At 39.5% G+C, this 26572-nt stretch overlaps 1 protein-coding gene across 27 annotated transcripts in view; it reads left to right on the forward strand.

Annotated features, from left to right (window-relative positions):
• The window catches only part of FMNL2 (formin like 2), a 294823-nt gene that overhangs the window by 163340 nt on the left and 104911 nt on the right, over positions 1-26572 (forward strand). For all 27 annotated transcript variants that reach the window (XR_011428223.1, XR_011428224.1, XR_011428225.1 and 24 more), the window contains exon 2: positions 4965-5048. Coding sequence is in view for 22 of the 27 variants with exons in the window: in XM_014732462.3 (XP_014587948.2) it covers positions 4965-5048 (84 nt within the window). In the remaining 5 variants the exon portion in view is untranslated. The remainder of the gene's footprint in view (positions 1-4964; positions 5049-26572) is intronic.

Here is a 26572-nt window from a genome sequence, read left to right on the forward strand (position 1 = left end):
ATGAAGTACCCAGAAACTTGAGTATTCTATTGTTATCTACCTCCTATTTTCAAAAGATTCTGAGATGGAAAGCACATGCAAAAACAATGTAAAATAGTAGAGTTAAGAATATAGACCATAAATGTAACTACACCTGGGGTAGATTAATTGTTATAGTTGACACTGATTTGAATTTACTGGCAATGAAAACAAAGCAAAATAAAGTTCAGATTTCATGATTTATTATATTTGGCAGAAGAATGCCTAAAACATCATTTTTCTTTTCACAGAAATGTTGCTAGAATAGAACTTGAAGATTTTTTTCCCTCATGAATTCCTGTTTGCAAGATAATTACTAATGAGTAATAGATATTATCATTGATGGAGGTTTTGTAATAAACAGAGATGCTCTTTGGGTATAGACTTTGTTAATAGCTGAAGCATAAATGCTAAATCAGTGAAGATATTCTCAGACTGAACAGTATGACTGAGTTAGTTTGCTTTTCATTTAGTCAACAGCCTGCTTAGTGCCTACTGTTTGCCACATACTGTGCCAGACATTGGGAATTAACAAAAAAAATTGTCCTTGAAGTACTTAGTCCAGTGGGGAATTAGGTAGGCAACCAGATTATTAGAATATAGTGTGCAAGTTGCTATAATGGAGACACGTATCCAGTACCATTGGAGCCCAGTGAAAAGGGTATGTCTTCCTGGAGTAGTTGGGAGAAGGTTCTAATGATAAATGATGTTTGAACTGATTCTTGAAAGTTTGCCATGGGCCAGCCCTGGTGACCTAGTGGTTAAGTTCAGCACCCTCCACTTTGGCAGTCCAGGTTTGGTTCCCCAGGTGTGGGAACCCATGTCAGTGGCCATGTTGTGGCGGTGACTTCCATACAAAAAGAGGGAGATTGGCAGCAGATGTTAGCTCAGGGGGAATCTTCCTCAGCAAAAAAAAAAAAAAGTTTGTCAAGTTGAAAGGAAGGAAGGGGACATTCCTTACAGAAAGAATGCCCTCAGGTCGTGTAATTTATTTTAGCTAGGAATTCGTACAATCTAGAAATAATTAACATCCGCTAAACTTTTCAACTCAAATGTCATATGTCTTCAATGGACTTTTGGCATGTACTTGCGTGCAACGACTTCATGATTAAATTCTCTCCTGTGCCTACAGTGTGAATATTCTGGCATGTAGTCAAAGGCCAGTAAATACTGGATGGATCAATGGATGAAAGGAAGGAATTTGTAATCCATATTACAAAGTATGGATGAGGCAGAGTTGTCACTGTATTAGGAAAACTTGGAGGTTGATTTACATTTTCAGCCAAATAAAGGAACAGTCCTTTATTTATAGAGGCAGCAAGGGGACCTAGAGATAGAGCCAGTGTTTTCCTCAGAAAATAGTTTGGACTCTCATGAATTACCTGCACAAACATTTAACTTGGACTCCAGAGTCCTGCCCTAAACAGCACAAAAGGAATGAGTTCATGCTAAAAATGTTTAAGGGCAGTTATTACCAGCTAATCACAACATCCCTAAACTTTAGCCAGGCCTCTGTGGAGTGTCTGATTTTAAATAGAGCTGCTTCCTCATGATCCCTGTAGAATTATTAAGCTGTGCAATATATGCCTGAGTAGCTCAGAGGCTTGTCCCGTGGAAGGGGTTATTTTAGATGCTTGGTGAATGATTACCACGTGCAGCTTCAGTTTTGATGTATTGATGTTGAATGACTTTTCCTGACAATAACTAGTCATCAGGCTCAAGAAGACTTCTTAAGACTCTTTTTGTTCAGGAAAATGCAGACCTTTCTTCTAACCTCCAGAATCGTGTCTCTCTCTGCCTGCTTGACTATTCTCTTGGATGTCTCATAGGTATCTCAGACCTAAACAGGGCCATTTAGAAATCTTGTTGTTCACCACCTCCTCCAGATCTGCACCGCCTTTTGCAAAGTGCCCTTCTCATTAAATGGATCACCATTCACCTAGTGACTCAAGATTGAAGCAAAGTATTTAATTCTTGACATCCTCCCTCAGCCCTTAAGTCTAATCCATTTCACTTAATATTTCTGACGTCTATCCACCTTTCTTCATTTGATGTGCCATCAGCCTTGTCCGAGCCACCATCATTCATTTGAACTACTGCCCTGGGCTTCTGACCAGCCTCCCTGCTTCTACTTCGGCTCTTTCTCATCGGTTCTCCTCATAACACCTGCAGTAATCTTTGTAAAACATAACTTGATTATGTCATCTCATGCTTACAAGCCACCAATGGCTTCCCACTGCACTTTAGATAAAATAAAAAGTATTTACTCTAGCCTACGTGACTGGGCATGATATAGCCCTGCCTCACCTCTCCAACTTTATCAGTCTGTCATTCCCTCTCTTTTACTTTTTCTCCAGCTGTGCTGACTGTCTTGCAGCTTTTTGATGTGCCAAGCTGTTTTCTGCCTTAGCATCTTTCCCCTGTTCCCTCTGCCTGGAATACTGTCATCCACTCTTTACCTGGCTCACTCATTTTCAGGACTCATCTTAATGGTTGCTTTTTCCTAAGAGGTCTTTCTAGACCATCCAATTTAAAGTTGCCCTCTGATAATCTCTATCAAGACTTAGAATTTTAGAAAATTAGTTTGTTTCATCTGCGTCTGCCCCACCGTAATACGATTGTCCACGGGATCACATCTCTTTGGCTCCTCACTGTGCCGTGGTGCACAGTGCTTGTACAAGCGTGGTGCTTCATAAACATTTGTTGAACGAAAGACTGCTTCGTTAAAACAAAAACTGATCTAGAAAGGAGCATCTTGGCTTTCTCTTTGCAGTGGGAGCAGGGCTTGCATCTAATTCCTGTGGCACTGTTTGCAAACTGCTTCCATGTGAGCGTCTAGTAGAGTACTAATGGAAAGTCAGTTATCTGCCATTTTGCCTTGCTGCCAGGAAAAAAAAAAAAAACTCTGTGGCATTTTCAGGGTTTGTCCTTGGGAGGCTAACAGACTAAGTTTAGGTCCTGTTTTTGCTCCTATAAAACTGTCCAACCTTGAGCGAGTTAACCGAGTTCTCCTAGGTCTTTTTCCCTATATGTAAAATGGGGAAAGTTGCATCTGTCCTATTGGCTTGTTACGAAGATTACATGAGATTATGTATTCAAAGTGCCTCATACTAGTGGCATCTTGTAGGAGTTCGGGTGTCCCTTTTCTTATCCTCTCTATATCACAAGAAATTAATAAAGACAGAGAAAAACTCATTTAACTTACCTTGTCATCTTATGGTTCTCATTTAATGCATAATCATACCCAGGGGCGCTAACATGAGGGTCAAAATCAGTGTAAGAGGAAACAGTCCATCTCTAGGGAACAGATAAGTGATGATGGGCTGGTTATTTAATGGTCAATAACATGGGCTCCCTCAGAAAGATATATATGTAATTCTCCTTTGCCATATCCCAGAGTGGTTGTTTAACCTTGTAAAGTTGTGATAACAAATAAATACTAGATATTTTCCATTCTAGTTCAGATAGGCCATAGGAAAATAGTTTTCCTATTTTAGATATTTCTGTGGGGAAGCCTTGGCAGTACCATTGAAAACTCTGAAGTCCAAAACTCTTCTAATTATGTTGTCAGCTTTGGGGGATAATTAAAAAATTTAAAATTCTGAAGACAGGTTGTTGGATTGAAATGGGTTAGATTAAAATTGTAAGTGGTATATATCTACCACCTACTTAGGCATACCAGTCTGGATGCTCAATTGAGTTTAAGGGAAAATGCTTGAGTTATGTCTGTCAAAATCATCAAAAGTTAATTCTCTGACATTAAGTCAGAATAACTCACCCACCCTTGCCTCTATTAGTTTTATTTCACTGGATGTCATGAGACAGTAACTGTGGCAACGGGAGTTGATTCTCTATAAGTCAAGTCATCTGGAGAGCTAGGGGCTTGAGCATTAAAAGTTCAAGACCTTTGCATTTTCCTGCTCGAATATTGACCCAGGCAAGGAGCTGTGTTGTTTATTTTAGGATAGGTATGATTTACAGTGTTGCCACAAGGGGATGGACAGGACAGTTACTAGATGGAAGACATTTATTGACTACTTAATATAATTGTTTAGAGCATGGGGACTTCAGGGAGGCCAAGGGAACAGATAGGAATTCCTTCTGGGGCTCTCACACTCTGCCATGTTCTGTGGCCAAAGATCTCACCTCATACCCAAGCTGAGTATGTTGAAAATGTATATGATTGATTATTTGGGGCGTTAGCCTAATAACATTTGAACATACCTGGGAAAAGCCGTGGCCAGCACTGCAGAAGATGTGTGTATTGACAGAGGTAGGTTTATATGAGCACTGATGTCTAGAAATCTCTTTTAGCTTATGGTCAGCTTCTCACTGCAAACCCAACTTCATAAACCTATAGAGCTAAACTGAGACTTGTGGCCGCTCATGTTAGCATATATCTTGAAGGAGTGCTGTCATCTCAGAGAGGGACAATAAACATTTGCACTGTTTTCAGTGTTTTTAGAAAAATTTTTGTTCTTTTACTCTTAGTTGTCTATCAGAGTGAGTAAAAGTTGATGATGTCTATCAACGGTCTGGTCGTTGGGTTTTCTTTTGGTGTTTTCTGTTCTGTGTCTGGTGGGGCTGCAGTGCTCTAAAAAGAAATTGGGGCGATGCTTTTTAAGCAACTTCTTTTGACCTTTTGTTGAGTAGAATGGGAGCCCGCCATTAAATGAAGAAATAATGCATTACCTCTGCCAAAATGCAAGCCTGCAGTTCAGAGCAGGCCACCTCAATGCCCCAATGTAGGACTTTAGTTTCTCTCCCCCATTAAACCAATTTGATGTTTAAATGACTTTTGTAGGGTGTTTCAGTTTAATCAGATGCTGAAAATTGGAAACAAGTCATAAGAGAACCACAGTAGTATTCTTTGGTCTGCTTATGAGTTGGCGATAGCAGCCTGTTGTGGAATGTGACATCTCTCTTCCCTTTTTTTTTTTCCACAGAATGCTATGAACCTACCCCCTGACAAAGCCAGGTTACTGCGGCAGTATGACAACGAGAAAAAGTGGGAGCTGATTTGTGATCAGGTAAGAAACAGTGATGCTTTCATCAGGAAATACTGTAAGAAGAGAACCGGGTGTCCTCCCTTAAATATATTAGACTCTTTCTAAGTGACACATGGATTTCCGTTTTGTATTTTTTTCCTCCCCAAAGCCCCAGTGCATGGTTGTATGTCCTAGTTGTAAGTTCTTCTAGTTCTTCTATGTGAGCCACCACCACTGCATGGCAACTGACAGACGGGTGGTGTGGTTCTGTGCCTGGGAAGCGAACCTGGGCTGCCAAAGCAGTGGGAACGCCGAAGTTGAACCGCTAGACCATCAGGGCTGGCTTGTCTCTTTGCCTTTCTGTTTCTTATGAGCAAAAGAAAAGTTAGAAAATGACATCTTTTATTCTTGAATTATTTTAATTCTCTCCTTTATTTTCAAATATTTGGTAGTTAGATTTTCTGTGCAGTCTGTTCAAGTGGGCAAACCAAATTCAGATGATCTGGTTTTCTGTTTACCCTACGTAGCAGTTTATTCTAGTTTAGTTGGCTTTCCTATGTGTGTATATTGATGTATATTCATGCAAGAAGGTGAATTGTTTCTATAGAAACCTTGCTTGGGCGGATGAAACATTATTTCATATTTTAGCAGTTCTCCAGTTGTTTCATTTTATTGTTAACTCATTATAACAAATTCATGCTCTTCAGAGGGTTATAAAATAAAAAGTGAAATTCTCAGTACCCTCCAAATTCTGTATCTTAAAGATCCACTGGTAAGACTTTGAAGTATCTCCTTCCAGTTTTTTAAAAAATGTTTTTCTTTAAAAAACAAAAAAGATATGAATGCACACATTCTTGACTGCATCCATTCACTGGTGTATATGTCTCTGCCTCATTCTTTTCAATGATACGTAGTATTCCGTTGTAATTGGTAGTTTTTTTTTTGCATTTCCTTCCAGGTCGAGGTACGGGCTATAGTTGTTTTAAACCTTACAAAGGTCATAAAGTTGAGAGTGGGCTCCGTGTATTAGCTCTTTTATTTTGTGCCATGAGCTTCAGGGTAGTTGTGTCCCTCCCACCCCTGCCACCCTGAAAACTTCTGAGAAGTGTGCTAATTCCTCCTGGCACAGCTCGCTTGGTCTCTACTGTGGGGACAAAATGTGTCAGGGGAGGAGAGGGGTTTTCTGTTCCCCGTAGGTAAAGGGTCCGTGTTCCCTAAGAAATAGACGCCTGTGGTTCACATGGAGCTTCTGAAGTGCTCATTGTGTGTTGTTTTACCTTAGCCCCTAAACTGAAACAGTAATGAACTGGGGGTAAAATCACCCTCTCTTTTCGATGCTGTGTTTGAGCACCAAGAGTAGATAGAAACTGAGGAAGCTTACTGCTTATGTGACCACGATGCAAAAGAATAAAATTTTGCTGACATTTATAATCCCCTTCCTTGAGAGAGATTTTCATGAGTATTATCTAAACCTCTTACTGCAAGGAACAGTGATTTCATGATCCCATTGAACAAAGATAATAGGGGTAATTAATGTAAAGGAAAGGTAATCACACAAGTGAGGGAGGTCCAAGGTGGGTGGAAAATTCTACAGATGCCAGATAGGATGGCGCAGAGAGCACAGGCAGAGGGAGCCTGCCTCGGTGGCCCTTGGTTAGCACCGTGAGCAAGGGCTCAACTTCCTTCCTTCCTCAGACTTGAGGGATTCACTGGCAGCTCAATCTGTCCTACTCCTTTCTGGCTTTATTGAATTATTTATTTTTGCATCTCCAACATGCCAGAAGGGGAAGACTGCTAATGATGGAAGATTTCTAAGAGCTGTTCTCTTCTCTCAGACTGAAAGTAGCTTCATAGGGTTGATGGTGGGGCTTAGGGGATCTTGAGGCCGGGGCGGGGGCGGGGTGGGGGAGGGCAATTGGTTATGTAATTATGTGTCTGATTTTCACATCGTCAAAGTTCAGGTGGTTACTGCCCTTAAATGTTAATACGCCGGGACATGGAGAATTGAGCCACTTCCTCTGTTCCTCTCTAGCAGTCACTTCAATATGTGCTGAAAGCTCCAAACTAGAGTGACTTCCATCAGTTCTGAGGGGTCATGGGGGATTTGTTAATAATAGTGAAATGATAATAGTAACTATTATTGTTGCCAGTGGCTAGCATTTAGTAAGCAGAATCTTTTTCTTTGAGGAAGATTAGCCCTGAGCTAACATCTGCTGCCAATCCTCCTCCTTTTGCTAAGGAAGGCTGGCCCTGAGCTAATATCCATCCTTATCTTCCTCTGCTTTATATGTGGGATGCCTGCTACAGCAGGCTTAATGAGCAGTGCATAGGTCTGCACCCAGGATCCGAACCCGTGAACCCCAGGCTGCAGGAGCGGAACGTGCGAACTTAACCGCTGCGCCACCTGCACAGCCCCTAGATTGTCTTGATAAGAGCTTTGTGTTTAATCTTCAAAGCAGTCATGCTTATTAGTATCTACATTTGACATTTAGGGAGAACGGAGACTTAGAGATTAAGTCATGCTCAGGGTCACACAGCTGTTTGGTGGTAAAGTGGCATAGGTGGTCTGATTCTGGAAGATACGCATGTTCTGGGGTCTGTACTCGCTACTACTGCTCTCTAACCACTATGCTCGACTCCTTTCCTCACAAAGTGCTCAAGTGGGTGAATGATATACTAAAAAGAAAAAATACGGGTTGTCTCAGTGTCTCAGTCTTGCATTCTGGTGTTCTTTCCTGAGAGGGAGAGAAAGCCAGGGAGCCGCAGCACAGCTCTGAGCCTCGCCTACCCATGTCCCCACTGTGGTGAACGATTGTTTGTGGTTAGATGTTAGTCATTGTGAGAATTGTGGCCAGCAGAAAACTAGACTTTTTGTCACATATGGGTAACCCAATAGTGTGTCTCACACGTGAATATTATTTCTCTAATGTGTGTTTGTGAAGGAAAAGATAAAAACCATGAGCCTAAAGCATCCATAATGTACTGTTCTTATTACAAATTTAATTTATTGGTGTTTATTGAGTGAATGTTAATCTTATTTGTTATCTACATGGACCATGTCATATGTATATACATATGTATTTGGTACCTAACCTATATCTGTCTATGATATCTCACCTGATGGACATTCAAAATATGTTTGCTTTTATGATTCCATTTATATGAAATGTCCGGAATAGAAAAATCCACAGAGACAGAAAGTAGATTAATGCTTGCCAGAGACTGGGAACAAGAATGGGGAGTGACTGCGAGTGGGTGCAGGTTTCTTTTTAGTGTGACAAAAATTACACCAAATTACATAGTGGTGGTAGTTGCATAGCTTTGTGACCATATTAAAATTGTACACTTTAAAAGTGTGAATTTTGTGATATTTGTTATGTCTCAATGAACAAGACATTTGCTTCTACAGCAATCAGAGATAGGAAAAGAAGAGAACCTCAGAGAAATGACTAAATGTTTCTGTGGATCTTCTTTGGATCCTAATCCAAACAACCTAACTATCAAAAGACTTTTGGAGAAAATTGGGGATATTCGATTAGTCACTCCAAAGAAATTATTAGATGATTCCAAGAAATTATTGTTGACTTTGTTGGGTTTGGTTTTGGCACTGTGATTATAGAAGAATCTGTCCTTATTTTTTAAGAAATATACACTGATATAGGAGTGAAATGATATGACTGGAGTTTACTGTAAAATACTTCAACAAAAGAAAAAAGGGATAGATAAAGAAAATGTGGAGAAATCTTGATAACTGCTGAATCTTCGTAGTGGGTTATGTTGGGAATCTATTGTAGTATACTCTCAACTTTTGTGTATGTTGGAAAATTTATAATATACAATTTAAAAATAAATATATGTGCCGCTTAATGATCTTCATTTTTTCCTCATTGGTAAAAATGTAGTTGAAACTAACATTCTTAAACTATTTTGAAGATGGAAGGCAATATGTGCAGAGGATGTAGAATAACATCTGACATATGGTAGGTACTTTGTAAATGGGGCGGCTGCTACTGCTACTGCTGAGGGGCCCAGATATTAAATATTCGTACCGTTATTGTTTTTTATTGTCAACTTGTCTTCAAAAGATTCAAGGGCGATTTATTGTTTTGAATCTGTCATATGTTACCCAAACATACTTTATGGTTTAGATGCATGTTGTGTGATGCTGTCAGGAAAAGCCACAGCTATAGATTTTCAGTCCAAGAAAACATCAAGGCAAACCTCTTGTCTTATTTGTGAAGTCTTCAAACAGTGACTGTGGTGTGTTGTCCTTGATATCTGACACACAAGACACTCCCTGGACCCTGATGCTTTGTGCACAATGTATTGAATACAAATATTACTTTTATTTCTTTTTAAGCAAATACTGCACATACATTATTACCTATTTAAGATACATGTTATAGGCAATGTGCGCAAAATGAAACAGGATATTACAGCAATTTAATTCCAAGAGGAAGTATGTGATCAAGAGTGTTGGAGGACTTATGGAGAAACTGTTTCAGACTTCAGTTCCATGAAGAATTATCATGTGGACACTTTGAATCATGGAACTGGTCATGTTTCTCATTTTTTTCCTTGGCTGCTGGAAGACTCAGAGCCAAATTTGTGGTCTTCCCTTACCAAGGATACAGTATCTTAGTGGCATGTGTTTTGTTTACCGGCCACATCCACGGCTTCCTCTAATTTTTCCTGCCCACATTTTCCCTCCACACTGATTTCCTCACTTAAAAAAAACCTTGTATGAAGTTGTAAACTTTCTTAAGTCATCTTCTTGAAATGATGAAACATAAAATAATACATCAGGATTACTGTGAACAAAGATTATCCTTGTACTGATAATGAAACTTAAATTTTCCATATGCTGTGGGCATTGTGCAAATCAGTGCATCAAATCTCTTTTTCTCCAAAGAATCTATTACGGAGGGTCAAAATAAAATGCTTTGTCATGATTCAGCTTGGGAAAGTGAGTTGAGTTGAATATAATTCATCGAGTTTTTCATACTTTACTGTGGTTGCGTTAGTCTTTTTGTTTTGTAAATAGTATTTAGATATGTCTCCCCCACCGAGAGTGAGTTACTTAAGGGCACAGGCCATGTGTCATCTGTTTGTGTACCTCCGACATTTTGCTTAGTGCCTGAAACATGATAGGTGCTTATTCAAAGTGTGTTGAATGAAGGAAAGAATAATTAAACGATATACTTGTGGAGACAGTGGAGAAGGAAGAGAAGGGAGAAGGTAGGTGGAGGAAGGAGCCTGGAAGTAGAGGTTTGCTGTTTCTTAATCTTTCTCACCTTCCTCTACCTGTTGGTGTAATTTGTTTGTGATAAGTGAAGCTATTCTTCACTGCTCAATTCTGGTAACTCCTTTAATAACAGTAGGGTGCCTGATGTGGAGGAGTCTCTATGGGCATTTCTGCAATGAAACTCTGTCTCCACCTACCTATAGCCAACTGAAAATCAAGTTCTTTGGCTAATTCTAGGAGCAAAATAAAAATCTGTAAGAGACTAAATCCCAAAGAGCTTTCTAGAATAACAGCCTTCTGGCAATGTGCCTTAGTCCTGTCCTAGATTTTTGCATAAATATATAGATGACCTGAGCTTCTAGTGGGTCTCAAAAGTTAAAGTAACATGTGAGAATTGTCTCACTCTGGTCTGAAAGGGGCTATAGAAGCCAAAGAAAGAGAGGCTGCCCTGTTGGATCTTGGGTGGTGCAGGGTGCATCCTAGAGAACTTACTTCTGTGCTGTAGTAAGTGGGCAGAGTTCCCATGAGGACATTAATTGGAGGACACTGGAGACACCGAGGCAAGTTTTATGAAAGCATGAGATGACAGTGTGAGACTAACAAGCTGGACATATTAAGTTGCTTTGACAACAGCAGATGAAAACCCACAAGCTGCATAGCTTGCTCCCTAAACACAGACCCTCTGCTACATGGTTTGGCTTTGAGGTCTTGGCTGTTTCCTCCAAGTTTGGGTAAAGGCTGTGTTTAGGGAGCTTTAGAGATCCTAAATGAACTTAAGACTTTTAGATCATTATATCTGGAAGTGTCCTTAGAGACCGTTTATTTCAAGCCACTCTTTAAGTTAACACATGGTTGTCAAAAAAAAAAAAATCAAATGTATTGGAACATAAGAAGTAAAGTGAAGTCCTTTTACCTTTCCTGCCTGTTTATGAGTCCCCTTAATTTATTGATGATAAAACTGAGGTTCAAGAGAATGGACGATGAGGCCGGTGCCAAGGTCACCCCAGCTAGTTAGTGAGACAAGACACCCATTTCCAAACTCCAGTCATGAGCCTTTTCAGTTATTTTCTGTTACACTAGGCACCTGGAAATGATCGACTGAAACAAAAATTGCAGTTGATAAGGGGCTATCACCAAGACTTCATCCTATGGCTTCTCAGATGATTTTGGTGGTGGGGGTGGCTTGGTTCGTAACTGTGCCTCTGCTTAATGATCAAGTGGAAGTGATTGGTTAAAAATTCAGGACATTTTGGATGACTAATGCTTGTGGGTGTAGGTTCCATGAGTGTATGAGCCAGTCCCGAAATGTTAGTGCTGCCACACCTGGGCTGGGTTAGAAAGCTTCCCTGGGGCTTTGCCCTTGCTGATGGTGAGATTTGTTGTATTTTGGGGTGATTGGCATGGCTCAACCTTGCCCCCTAATGGCTGGCTGCTGTTTTGCTTGTAGCCTTAGTGAGAGATGGGGTCTCCCCCTTCCTCCACTTGTATGGAGTGATGTGGGAGGAGGAGATTAAAGACAACAACAAAAAGGGTGAGTGAAGAAGTGGCAGGAAATCATACCCACTTAGACTCAGCTTCCTGTGTTAAGCACTTCAGGGAGATCAGATTTCGGCCCTCAAGGCTTGGCACACGTCCTGATCAAGAAAGGGGAGGGCCCCTGCTGCCACCCAGCCAGAGCTGAGTCAGGCCAGTGGCACTAAGATACTCTGTTATACCCCATTACACTAGATACTCCTTTACAGTGAGAGTTGTTACTCTCGTCTTTTTCAACACAACTGACCCATACCATTTGAATGTATTTAATCATTAAGAATATGGTTATTTTTGGGACTGGCCTGGTGGCGTAGTGGTTAAGTTCATGTGCTCAGCCTCTGTGGCCCAGGGTTTGTGGGTTCAGATCCTGTGTTGAGGACCTACACACTGCTCATCAAGGCATGCCTTGGTGGCATCTTGCAAAAAAAATAGAGGAAGATTGGCACAGATGTTTGTTCAGGGAGGATCTTCCTCAAGCAAAAAGAGAATTGGCAACAGATGTTAACTCAGGGCCAATCTTCCTTACACACACACAAATAGAATATGGTTATTTTTTAAACCCTTCACTTACATTTCTTTCAAAAAACCAGAAAATTATTTATTGGGTAACTTGTATCAATAGTTAAGCCAGTTTATCATTGGAATCAAATTTCCTAAAAAGAGCTCTTAGATCTGTGATTTTTTTTTTTAAATATTTGTGTTTTTGTGAGCCAGTTAGCATTCTTTTCTGTCAGGTAAGCAAATATTACAGATGATGATAAATTATTTCCTGGGGATCATCAGATTCTGGGTAATGAGAGCTTCTCCTTGGAGCACCAGGGGCAATAAATGAGTAGGGACATGGGGGCAGGTTGTTGCCTGCTGGAGTGTTGGTGGCTGTCACGTTAGTCATTTGAGTGAGTGTATGAATCGCATAGATGGGGGGGAAGACGTTGAAGGAAAAGATAGTGATGCAGCAATGGCCTTTGCCTTGCTCTGTGCCTGCTCCCCTTGCTCCCAGACTCCAGTTTCATCTGCCTTCAGTCTGTATCCCCCAGTTCCAGACTTTGATTCCACATTTAGCCGCACTCTCTTCATTCTGGCTTTACCGGCTGTTGGGTTAGCAGACAACCATCTCCTTTTCTCCCTCCCCGTTATTCAGTCCTCTGGCTGGCTGATATTTTTACTATATTTAATATTGTTTGATGTTAAATTGTTTGAATTTTTACTCGAGTTCCATAGTTCTGTGGTATGTTGAAATGCTATTTTTAAATCATTGCTAGGTTTTTGCAATCTGTTTAATTTTTTTAAAATTCTGTCTTTCAAACTCTTGGTGTTTTTCTTTTATCATTTTCATACTTGGTCTTCCCCCTCTTTGTAATCCTTCCTTTGGCTGTGCATTAGGTATTTTGTTTTCTGGTTTATTTATTTATTTAAATTCAGCATATTATAACAGTGAGCACTTTCTCTTGTATCCAAATCTAAAGTTATCATAATTAAAATGAATAATTCTTTATTATCACCTATTGCCCAGTTCATATTTCTCAATTTTTCGTAATGTTCTTTCCACCTGGTTTGTTCACACAAGAATCTCCTCCAGCATTAGTCACATATTGTGTCTGGCTGTTACATTCTTTAAGTCTCTTTGAATCTGGAACAGATTTTCATTCATGATGCTCATATAGTGAAAAGACCAGGCAAGCCATTTTGTAGAAAGTTTTGTTTTCTACATATGCTTGATTATTTCCTAGAAGTGTCTAAGCTCCTGAATTTCCTGTTAACTAGAAGTTAGATGTAAAGACATGATAGATTGATACTGATCGTCTTTGTCTGGAATGTATAGGAGACAATGTCTGATGTCTCACCACCAGATAATATTGGTCAAGGAGTCAGGTGACAGCCTGATCCCTCCGTTGTATAATTGTGTTTTTCCCCTGGTGGGGACTCTGTGGAGTGTTACTTTGGCATCATATATACATCCAGTTACCTACTAGCTTTGTACCTAGTGAGTTTAAAACCAATTAATAATCTTCTGCTGAATCAGTTTCATTAGGAGTTGCAAAAGGATGATTTTATAATTTTATTTCCCTTCTACATTAATCCAGCAACTAGAGCTTTCAACAGGGTCTTGGTTTACCCTGGAATATAAGTATTCCTGTAATTCTTTCTCTCAGGTGCCAGTTTTCAAAGTAAGGATTTGGTTTAATAGATACCTCAAAAGGTGACAAATGAGTTTTCCCTGGTTTCCTCTTGTGAGTATGAGTGTCATAGTGAACACATGGTTTTCATAGTATGTTTCAATCAGTAGGATATATATATAGTTTTAAGGCTCACATAGTTGATGCTCTGATGTGTGGGAATTCCTCCGTGCTGGCTCCTGTGTCATTTTGACATGACTCTGTTAATTCTGGAGAGCTTGTTTTATGGTGGAAAAGCCACCTCTTTGGCTTAACCTGTACTTTACTTGAATAAGACATTTCTCCAAGGAGCCCTGTTCTTTTTAGTGGTGGATGGTATTAGAGATGAGAATGTGAACGCTGGAGGTTGTCACAGCTGCTGGGTGAATTTGCTTCTCAGTTTAATTGTCTAGACCTTGAAAATATATGTCTAAAAGTTGTGAGTTGATGTTGATATTTCCAAATTAATTTTTAATATTAATTCACTTAATTTCTTTGATTTTATAATTATCATTTTTCACTGAAATATGATTCCTAACATAACTGCAATTGTCTTTTCCTATAATATAAAAAATTTCAAAATAACACCACCAATATCATTACTAACTAAAAACATTACTAACTAAAATTACTGAATGAAGATAAATATTTTTTGTAGTTGTGTGTCCCCAAAATGCATCCTGTTAAAGATATGCTGAGTCCTGTGGTCTGAGGTCACTTAAATAGACACCGTCTGTGTTTTAACTTCCAGGGTAAGTTAGAGTAACCATAGGACAACAAGTAGATGCTGGGTTAGTTTCCTAGGGTTGTCGTAACAAGTTACCACAAACTTGGTGGCTTGAAACAACACAAAGTATTTTGTCACAGTTCTGGAGGCCAGAAGTCTGGAGTCAAGGTGTTGGCTGGGCTGTGTTCCCTGCAAAGGCTCTAGGGGAGAGTCCTGCCTTGCCTCTTTCCAGCTTCCCGTGGCTCTGTGCATTCCTTGGCTTGTGGCAGCCTAACTCCAGTCTCTGCCTCCAGAAGTATTCACATGGCCTTTCCCTCTTCTCTCTGTGTCTATTTCTTTTCCTCTGTTCTTGTTTTTTTTTTTTTTTTTTGAGGAAGATTAGCCCTGAGCTAACTGCTGCCAGTCCTCCTCTTTTTGCTGAGGAAGTCTGGCCCTGAGCTAACATCCTTGCCCATGTTCCTCTACTTTATGTGTAGGGCTCCTACCACAGCATGGCTTGCCAAGAGGTGCCATGTCTGCACCTGGGATCAGAACTGGTGAACCCCAGGCTGCTGAAGCAGAACGTGCACTTAACCACTGCGCCACCAGGCTGGCCCGTCTTCTGTCCTTCTTATAAGGACACTTATTTTTGGATTTAGAGCCTACCGGGATCATCCAGGATGATCTCATCTCAAGATCCTGAACTTAGATCTGCAAAGACCTTTTTTCCAAATATGGTCACATTCACTGGTTAGAGTTAGAACATGGACTTATCTTTTTGGGGCCAACATTCAACCCACTACAGAGGCCAAGATAAATAATGATTTACATAATGAGCTTGTCATTCACATGACAATCCAAGTTGGTATTGTTGCTCATCAAGGGTTAAATTCTACTGAATGAACCAGGCACCCAGGTAAGGCTCTTTTCAACAGAGAGCTTCAGCTTTACCCCAGGGGTTGTCTCCAAGCAAAGGAAGACAGAACCCCTAGGTGCATACCTCGGGAGTTTTCTGGGCCAGGCCTGGAAGTGGTGTATATCACCGGCAGTCTTACTCCGCTGGCTAGACCTGCAACGGAGGATGAGCCGTATAGACCAGCTGCACACCCAGGAAAGAGAGGAAAGCGTTTCCTAAACAGCTAGTCTCTACCATGATTACCACTTTTGATAGTCTGATAGTTTCATTTGTTTTAGGTTTTAGTCAATATTAAAACTTGCTTTTATTTACGTATTCATAAACTTATTCATTGAATAAGCGTTTAGTTGTACAGCTGAGGGAAGCAGAGAGAAGTGAGAGGTTATGGATCTGAGTTTTCCCAAAACAGATACCTCATGTAATACTTTGAGTCAGCAAGAGACTCTGAATGGCTGGTAGTACCAATGTGTTTGTTCTGAGTTCCAGCAGCATGCCAGGCGTGAATTGGCGATGGGATGTGCATTTTTGCCAAACTTAAAAAGAGAAAAAATGTCTCTGGGTTGTCTTCTGCTTGAGATTTTAAAGGGACTGTCTTCCTTTTCTTGAAGTCTCCGAACCTGAGAGCAGGGTATTGAGTTAGTGGGTGTTAAAAGAAGACAGTTTCTTTCCAGTTTCCTTCCTGAAAGTGAAGTTTCCTTTCCGTTAAGACTCATTCCAGGTGTCTGATTCGAAAACGCTGGAGAAGCAATCAGAGGAGCAGGTGCCAGCTCTCTTTATGTGGAGATTTCTAGCATTTACTATCTGTGGAGTCGTGGAAGATTGAGTCTGAACGTAGAAGGGAGTTTATATCGTTCTTCTTCCAGAGATTGCCTTTATCATACAGTTTTTATGGTGAGGAGAAAAGATACTGGCCTATTCCACAGGGATTGAGAGGTGAGGGCAGAAAAAAGGGAGAAGGTAAGCTAAAGAAGTGGGGAATTATTCCTTTTTATTATTATTTATTTATTTACTTTTAAAGATTTTTTAAAATTTTTTCCTTTTTCTCCCCAAAGCCCCCCGGTACACAGTTGCACATTTTTAGTTGTGGGTCCTTCTAGTTGTGGCATGCAGAACGCCGCCTCAGCATGGCCTGATGAGCAGTGCTGTGTCCACGCCCAGGATCCGAACTGGCGAAACCCTGGGCTGCCAAAGTGGAGTGTGCGAACCCAACCACTCGGTCACAGGGCCGGCCCCGTTCTTTTTATTATTTTTAATTTTTGGTAAGAAACATTCACCCTGAGCTAATATCTGTTGCCAATCTTCCTCTTTTTGCTTGAGGAAGATTCGCCCTGAGCTAACATCTGTGCCAGTCTCCCTTTATTTTGTATGTGGGTCACCACCACAGCATGGCTGCTGACAAGGTGTAGGTCCGTGGCCAGGAACTGAACCCTGGCCACCGAAGTGGAGCACACCAAACTCAACCACCAGGTCACGGGGCCAGCCTCAGAACTTTTCCTTTTTAAACTAATCCTTTTGGGTAGCTTGACATAAACACTCTGTCAGAAGTGCTATTTGGCATCAACAGCCAGAGGAAGAAGCCCAGGGCTCAGTCTGATTTGAAGCTTTTAGGTTAGCTTTTGCCAAAATGACCATCACGTTGCCTGCCTTCCTTCCTGATAATGAATGCAAATGAAACCGTAGATTTCTTCTGCCGTCCTCACCCTCTCGTACAGCAACTTAATTGCCTGAGCTGGCTTAGATGTAAACTTTATTGTTTGAGCATCTTTTATAAACTTGAGAAGGCTGTTACAGGAAGGGAAGAATCATAGAGCCAGTTTCATGTGCATATGGGCTAGACTGAGGACCTTTGACTTTATCTTTTAGAAAATAAGTGATTTTTTTAAGGTGTGTTATCAAAGAATTTCTACTAAGTAATACAAATACTACTTTACGTTGTTTTAACATTTGGACATTTAACTCAACCTTTGCCCCAGAAGGCTGTTTTTTTTGTTTAACTTCATGAAAAAGAGAAGTCAAATGGCCTTCTGGAAGTTAGCCAGCAAGTGAGTGAGCTGATACTAAAAAATTCCGAATATTTTTATGTTAAAAAGTACATAATGGTTTGGAAAAGTTTTTTTAAAAAGTTGCCAGTGGATTGATGTGGATCATCGTGTGATCCTGGTTTTTTCCATCATTCCATTCATCGATGACTTCAGCAATTTATTGAGCACACACTGTGAAGAGTGATGTGTTAAATGTGATGACCGTAGTGTTTTAAAAAAACGTAATGCTGAATCTTTCAAAAGAAGAGGTTGAAAAAAATAAGACAATTTTAAAAGTAAATTCTGGAAAGGAACTCTCAGCCCACATAATCTTTCCTATTTATCTGTAACATTTACTGTAGATCTTGGTGAACTTTCAAGTAAAGTGTTTTAAAAGAAGTTATTAAGTCATTCAGGAAATTAAGGTCTGTCTCCCTCCTGTAGTAGTGAAATAGCATTTTGGTGATTTCGCTTAAATAGCAGAAATATGAGGTGAATTGATTTTGATTTCTAATTATACTAGAGATGTTGGGGGTTCAGGGAGACTGCAAGAGAATGAACTAGAAATTTGGTTTGGGTTTTGTGAGAAATAGACAGCTGTATGTAGGGGCAAAGACTGTGTGTATTCTCCATCAACATGGTGGATTCTAGCTGTGGTCGAGACCAAGGCTTGCAGTACCATCCTCAGGTACTAGAAATACCGTCATTAAGCAGATGTTTGTTCCCCGTAAAGCCATTGCTAGTTGTCTTCATGAGAACTTTGACACAACCACTCTGCTCTTGATATATGTGCTCGTATTTTCAGATATAACTTCCCAAGTCCATCTAAAACCCTATAAAATGAACACTCATGATAGATTGGGTATTGTGCTTACACATATCTGTCACAGCCAGTAGATGTCCTTAGCAATGGCCAATTTGGAAGAAAGCTGCTTCCATCTCCTGCTCAGCTCATCCTCGTCAGGTATTGTCTGAGAGCTTGATTATATGACTGATTTTGACCATGTGGATTACAGATTGAAACTATTGTTGGCTTAATCTTGTGATCTGAAGATGAAAAGAACTACATGAGGCTGATTAGAAGGGGTATGTGTGTGTTTATTATGTTAGATTTGAAATTGTGATGAAAGATCTAAGGAGAAACCATGACGTTTCCAGCTGGAGCTTGGGCTTAAGATTTAGGTTTTCAGGTTGTTAGCACACGTTGCTTTTGTTTTTTATGTTTTAGAAAGTGAATATTTATACATTTATGATACTGGGATATATGTTGGGCGGGATGAGGTAGGGAGGATTGGATTAAGATGGTGGATTAAGCAAATCTTATGAAACGACCCTGAAGTTATAGTAGTGGTTTGAAGTATGGAGGTACACTTAGACCTTGATGAAAGACTGACACAATTCCCAGAATTTTTAATTCTTTAAATAAAGAATGATTTAAATGAATGATTTATGATGTAAATGTTTTGGAAATTGTAAAGGTAAGAGGTTTACAGGACCCCCGTGGAGTGCTTTATTTCTTGCATAAGTATTAACTGACAAAATTGACTGTTTGGCTTGTGGATTTCTTTTCAATTAGGCAGTGAAACCAAAAGAAGATCAAGAAAACTTTTTAAAAAGAGAGCTGTGTTGGAGCTGGCCCTGTGGCGCAGTGGTTAAGTTCTTGCGCTCTCCTTCCGCCACCCAGGGTTTGCTGGTTATGACCTGGGGTGCGGACCAACGCACCGCTTATCAAGCCATGCTGTGGCAGGCGTACCACATATAAAATAGAGGAAGATGGGCACAGATGTTAGCTCAGGACCAATCTTCCTCAGCAAAAAAGAGGAGGATTGGTGGGGGATGTTAGTTCAGGGCTAAAGTTCCTCAAAAAAAAAAAAAGCTGTGTTCAGTAACAAAGTAAATAAGTAAAATGGATCTAAAGAAATTACTTTAAGATACTGTTTTTAATCATCTTTACTGCGGTATAATTTATGTATAATAAAGTTCACCACTTTTGTTTTCCAAAGTGGCCGGACCATTTTGTGTTCCCACCAGCAATGTAATAGAGACCCATTTGCTCCAGATTTTCACCAACCCTTGTGTCTGGGTCAGTCTTTTTAATTCTAGCCATTTTTATGGACATATAGTTGTATCTCACTGTGGTTTTAATTTGCGTTTCCTTAATGATGTTGAGCATCTTTTTATATGCTTGTTTGCCATTTGTGTGTTTTCTTTGTTGAAGGATCTGTTCAAATCTTTTGCCTATTTAAAAACAGGCGGTGGTTTGTCTTAAAATTGAACTACAGAAGTTTTTAAAAAGTATATTCTGGCTACAAGTCTTTATCAGACATATATTTTGCAAATACTTTCTCCTAAGTCTTGCCTTTTCATGTTCGTAACAGTGTCTTTGAAAGAACACGTTTTTTGGATAAAGTTGAATTCGGTTTATCTTTTATTTTGTAAGTGCTCCGTGTGTATTTGGTCTCCGTGCATATTTGGTCTAAGAAATCTTTGCCAAACCTCAGATCACAAAAATTATCACTTGTGTTTTCTTCTAGAAATTTTATAGTTTTGTTTTTTCTGTTTAGGTCTATGATGTATTTTGAGTTAATTTTGGTACATGGAATGAGGTAAGGATGGAGAATCACTGTTTCTGTTCCCATATGTGTATATCCAACTGACTCGGTATCCTTTGTTGAATAGACTATTGTATTTTTATGAACTAACTTGGTATCTTTGAAAAACCAGTTGGCCATATATGTGTGGGCCTATTTTTGTACTCTATTCTGTTCCACTGATCTCTATTTCTATCCTCATGTCAGTACAGCGCTGTTTTGATTGCTGTCTTCAAATCAAGTAGTATGAATTTTCTAACTTTGTTCTTTTGCCAGATTATTTTGGCTATTCTAATTCCTTTGCATTTTTATATAAATTTTAGAATCAGCTTGCCAATTTCTAAGAAAACGCCTCCAGGATCTTGATTGAGGTTGCATTGACTCTGTAGATCAATTTCAGAAGAACTGACATCTTAACAATATTAACTCTACTGAACTATGAACATAGCATCTCTATTTATTTAGGTCTTTAATATCTCATAGGAATGTTTTGAAGTTTTCAGTGTACAGATCTTGCACATAGCTTGTTAAATTTATCCCTAAGTATCTCATGATTTTTAGTGCTATTTAAGTGATGCATTTTTAAAATGAAAGTTCCCAATGGTTCATTCCTAGAGAAATACTGTTTTTGAGCGACCTCCCACCACCTCACTGATCCCTTGAAGAGAAAGGTAGTTCATGGTGTCTATATTGTTGCATTTATCAAATCCACATTCTGCATTTGAACACTACCTATAATGGCTTCTGTACTGTAAACAGCAGCCATGGGTAAATGTTGAAGTTTAGTATTCTGAGCTTGGTTCTTATGTTTAAGTGTATGCCTAAAGTAAATGAAAGCAAATGCTAAGGGCATGATTAAGATCTGATAACTTTCCCTCCTATTTTCAATCCTTATTGTCTGTTCGTAAGGATGTTCTTGTTGCATGTGTCAGAGACTTGTTGACTGTAGTGGAAGGCAGCTTCCTTCTCCACCTCTTCCCATGCTGTCTGCTGTGAAGGTTCACTGACTAAAGTATGCCCTTCACAAATGTTACATTTCATTCAGTTCAGCGAGCATCTAGTGAAATTCTGAGAGTTGTACCTGAAGTTTCAGATAATCCAGTTAGTATAACTATAGTCAGGAAAGCAATCCTTAAAATAAGAGCTTGCCATTCTTTAAAATTCTTGAGTGGTTGGAAAATATTAGTGCTCTTATGTAAATCGTGAACTATCTAATGGTTTCTACAAGAAATCTAAGGCTTATTCTCTCTGTCTCTCTTTTTTTTTTTTAAAATGCCTTGATCAGGATCAGAACTCTTACTTTTCTTTTCCTCCTCCATGTTTTATTTGTATAATACATGATTAGCTCAGGAGACTTTTAAATATCTTCAGTACGTTATTCTTGTTTGGAAATCATCCTACGTAAGTGTTCTGGAGTGTGTAGTAAATGGAGACAAGGAGTTTCATATTCCCATTCTTCAGATGGTGAAACAATGAGGTGTGTTTATGCCTCTTGCATTTTTATAGGAAGAGTATTCCTCAGGGATTTTACAAAGTTTTCATGAAAGCATGGACTGCAACTATAGTTTTATAATGTAAGTCTTTGTCTTTAAACATAAATGAAAATATTCCCAAGTCTCTGCTTACCAAGCACATTCTCTTTGTAGAGTGAATAAAGAGAGGGATTCAGGTATCCAAACTAGGAAGTACAATCTAAAGCAGTGATTAATAAGCTTTAGTGTACGGAAGACCTACTTGGAGAATTTAAGAAAATGCAGATTCTTGGGCCAGTCCCGGTGGCCCAGTGCTTAAGTTCGGCATGCTCTGCTTTGGTGGCCTTGGTTTGGTTCCCAGGCATGGACCTACACCACTTGTCTGTTAGTAGCCCTGCTGTGGTGGCTGCTCACATACAAAAAGAGGATGATTGGCAGCAGATGTTAGTTCAGGGTGAGTCTTCCTCAGTACGCACGTGCACACACACACGTGCAGATTCTTGAGTATTTGGTGAGTTGGGTCAGGAGAATTTTTGCAATTTAACAAGCATCCTCAATAGCTTTAAATGTAGGTCTTTGGTTATATATGTATATATATATATTTTAAGAAACACTGATCTAAAAGAAGAGAAAGATTTGGCTTCTTTGAGGAGAGAATGAAGGATTTGAAGATAATCTCAAAAGTTTTCCAGTCTAAATCCAACCTTCCATCACTCTATTCAGTTCTTAGATCTTCTGTCGCAACTGTACTGAACATTGCTATGTGTCAAGCACAGTTGTGGTTCAATCTTTGCTTAGGACATGAGATAATAAACTTTATTAGTATGACTGCCTTCCTTACAAGTTCAACAAATTTAATTAAAACACTTTGTAAATTGGGAAAAATGATGAACTGTGGATAGGATTAAAGAAGTCCAATTAATATTGCATATTAGAGAATGAATTATAGGGTGTTTTGATTAGGAAAGACTTATTGAACTAGGAGAAATTTTTGCTAGCCTAAATAAAGGAAATCATTTGGAAAAGTCTCATCAAAAGTTATTTTCAGTCTGAGAGCTGTAATGGAACACTTGGAAAGTTGTCCTCTCTTCTTGGACATGGAAAATGATTTCATATTCAGAGCTGAAGAATGCTTCAAGGCTCTCCAAGAAACTATGGCTGTGGAATGAATCTGACATGCTGATTTTTCAAGTCTAGTCTAGTGCAGAAATGGCCAACTTTTAAAGTTTGGAATGGAGAAAGGAGAATTGTACAGTCTTAACTGTGTATTCTTCTGTTTAAAGCTCCTTGTTGACTCTCTGTTGTCTGTCCTGTATGCATTAGCCTGTTATTTGATTTGCCATCTGCCATTGTCCATTCCACCTTAGCATTTAGATCCTTTGTACCTTGACCTTTCCTAAACTGTATTATTGGAACCCAGCTAAACCCCTTGAAGTTACTAGCATGTGCCTTGTGCTTCTCTACCTTTGTTCCATGTTACTCCATCTGGAAAACTCCTCTGTCTCCTGCCTTTCACACCATCCCAGGATATGTATATGCTGCCTGTCATTCAAAACTCAATTCAAAAGCCACTTTCTCCAGGAAAGTTCCTTTGAGCATCTCAGTTGGAAAGAGATTTTACCTTTCTTTGAACTTCCAGAGGATCACGTATGGCTCTTATCATGTTCTACTTTGTATTACAGTGATGTCTGTTGTATCTCAGAGATGAGATTTAATGCTTTGGAATTGAATTTGTTTCATTTTGTGCTTTTTACACAGTGTCTTGCATAATATGTTCTGGATGAATAAAAGAATAAAATGACCAAAACAATTATTATTTCTTAATTTTTAAAAAACAATTTTAAATTTTTTATTCTTCTCTCCAAAGCCCCCTAGTACATAGTTGTATATTCTAGTTGTAGGTCCTTCTGGTTGTGCTGTGTGGGACGCTGTCTCAGCATGGCCTGGTGAGGGGTGCCATGTCTGCGCCGAGGATCTGAACCGATGAAACCCCAGGCCACCAAAGCAGAGTGCGTGAACTTAACCACTCAGTCATGGGGCTGACCCTCAACAATTATTATTTCTTTTCCCTTGGTATTTTTCATGTTAGTGCCTAGAAACAGGAGAACTAAATGTGATAGCAAAGTTTAAGATGTTCAGAGGCAGAGCCTTACTTAACAAAATGGTTTTTATCCAATAATAACCAGAGAGACCCTTGTAAATAGTAGTACACTTGGCACTAGCTGTCTCTGCTGGTTGTTAGATAAAATTTAGAATCCCATCTGAACTTGCTTTCTTGGCCATCTATTATAGTAAATAGATAGAGTCTTAATACTTTTTCCTCATTTTCTCTAAATTGTTCTCTTCTTTTATACGTATGCTTTCTGTAGGTCAGACAGTCTGGCAACCTCTCTGAAGTTTAGGAATTTGCTTTTTTCTTTTCTAGGGGACCCTGGAATATGCATTCCCTTGGGGACTTTGGTACTCTCAATTCCTTGGGGAAATCTAGGTCTGTTTGTGTAAATATTTTTCTACCTGTGAGAGCTGAGATGTTATGGCCTACCTTAGTCCCTCCTGTTTAGGAACCCTGATTCTGGTCTTGATACCCTCCAACCCCGCACACATGCACTATTCTTGACCTCTGCTATACTGTATAAATAATTTCTGTCTATATACAATATTAATGCAATATTTTATCTCTATCTTTTCTTCTCCCTATCTACTCATGTCAGCATTATCCATTATAGAGGGTAATGAAGACATAGATTATTCCTGTCAGCATAGCTCTGAAGAGTGTTTAGCACCAAGCTAAGTCCTACAAATTAGTACTCACTAAAGGCACTGATGCTGGTTGTAATTCTGGCTCATTTAGAGACAACAGTTTGCTTACTCAGCCTTGGGAAGGGAAGCCCAACTACTTGCAGCTTCTGGGAAGAAAAATCATTCAAGTCTAGTGAGCTTATGTGCACAAGAGCAAAGCCCTTTGAATTTTCACTATCTAAAGTGAGTTATTACAGGAGCAGAATAATAATACATTGATAATGGCATAATGATGGTGACATTTAGTTCATCCGTAAGGGTGTTTAAGCAGCTCATGTAGCTCTGCTAATACACGACTGAAATAGAGCCAGTGACCCTCTGACCATCCCAAACAGCGAGAAAAACTCAACAGTAAGTGTGTCCCCCACGAGCCAGCCGTTTCCCAGAGACTTCCTTTATTTTCAGATGTCTCATTGTAATTTGTTTCCTTAAACCTCAGAATATTAAGGTGGAAGATAAACTTGAGTGAAATTCTGTTTGATTTTGGAGCCGCTTATCCAAATAGAATTTGTGGAGCGGAAATGCTTATAACATGCTTGCTGTAAGTCCAGCTAACACCAAATTAACCTCAATTAAGTAATTTCTCATGTAATTATACACATGGATAGAGAGGATGCAAAGGTTTAGAAATGTTTTGCTAGATGAATGGAGTGTCTCATTCCAAACCTTTATGCAGAAAGGCTATCGATGACAAACTTTGTTAGATTTAGGTGGAGAAAGGGGGCATGGAGGGAGAGAGGCCCCAAAGAAGCAGCTCAGCTGATTAGAACCTAAAGCTGTGTGTCCGTGTGTAATAGAAAAGGCCATGTTGTAACAGAGCTAATGAGTTCTGTTCGTTGTGACTTAGCCAATTAACACAGTACATGTCTGTTGCAGCCCCTTCATTCAGTTCCTTTAAGAGTGGCCTGGTTTTCCAATTTGGGTTGCAGTAGACTTGAATCTTAGTCATTAAAGGGAGTCCAATACGTGCTTGGTCTTTTCCTTACCTGCAGGGCAGGCCTGTGTGTAGGCAGCCCAACCTTCCTGGTGGCCAGTGTGGGGAGGGGAGGCTAGGGTAAGCCTTAATGGATTGAGTTAAAGAGAAATGTATAAAATTATGAAAGGCACTAACTAGACAGTTTCAGACATGAGAGATACAATTCAGGCTTATCAGCAATGTCCTTTAGCTATGACCTTAGTTTGGCTGACTCATATCTAGCACAGAACCCACTGGATGTATGCCCTGTACAGTGTTTACAGTCTCTTTGTGGACTTTTAAACTTGAAAAACTTACCCTTAATTTATGAGAGAAGTGACTTGTATATCACGTTTAAAAGAAGTTTAATTATTTGAACATTATTAAGGACTAACTGTGTGCCAAGTATTCTGCATACTAGACTCAAAGAAGAGTAAAACATGTTTCTACCCTTTTAAAAACTTTTATTCTATCAAAAGCAAGAGGAACACACTTATTATGGTGTAATGAAAAGAACAAGGATCAGAGAGTCAGAAAACGTGAGTTTGAATCCTTCATCTGGTGTGTGTGTGTGTGTGTGTGTGTGTGATTTAAGGCAAGTCATTTAATCTCTGAGCCTGACTTCCACCACCTGTAAAATGGAGTTAATTCCTACTTGCCAGGTACAGAAGACTTGGGAGTTAAGAGGTCTAAAGAATATGGTAAACAGTAAAGTGTTATTAAAAGATAAGTTAATAATCTTTGAGAAACAAAAACTGCTACCGCAGCTGACGAGGTAATTGTGTTCCTGGGTGTGCATAAATGAAGTTGCTTTTAGCAGTGAGGAGAAATTTCTGATCATTACCAGAGAAATTGAATTCCTAACACTCTAATTTATTAAAGTAAAACATTTGCGGATGACACAGAAGCTACTGAAGATTGTGAGGTTGGTGTTCCTCCTGTTTCCTTCCACACTCCTGATGCAGCTTGTCAGCCTAGTATCCTGAATGTTTGGCAATGGTTTTGAACTTTTTTCTTTGAATGCTTATAGGGGATGATGTAAAACCCCAGAGCAATTGTTACTTCCCATCCAGAAACATTGCATGAAGAAAGTTTGATCACACAAAGAGATCAACGGCAGAAGGTCAGGGTGGTGGTGATACTGTATAATTAGCCATTTTGAAGGAAATTTG

The sequence above is a fragment of the Equus caballus genome, chromosome 18, assembly GCF_041296265.1.
Source record: "Equus caballus isolate H_3958 breed thoroughbred chromosome 18, TB-T2T, whole genome shotgun sequence".
NCBI classification, from domain to species: Eukaryota; Metazoa; Chordata; class Mammalia; order Perissodactyla; family Equidae; genus Equus; species Equus caballus.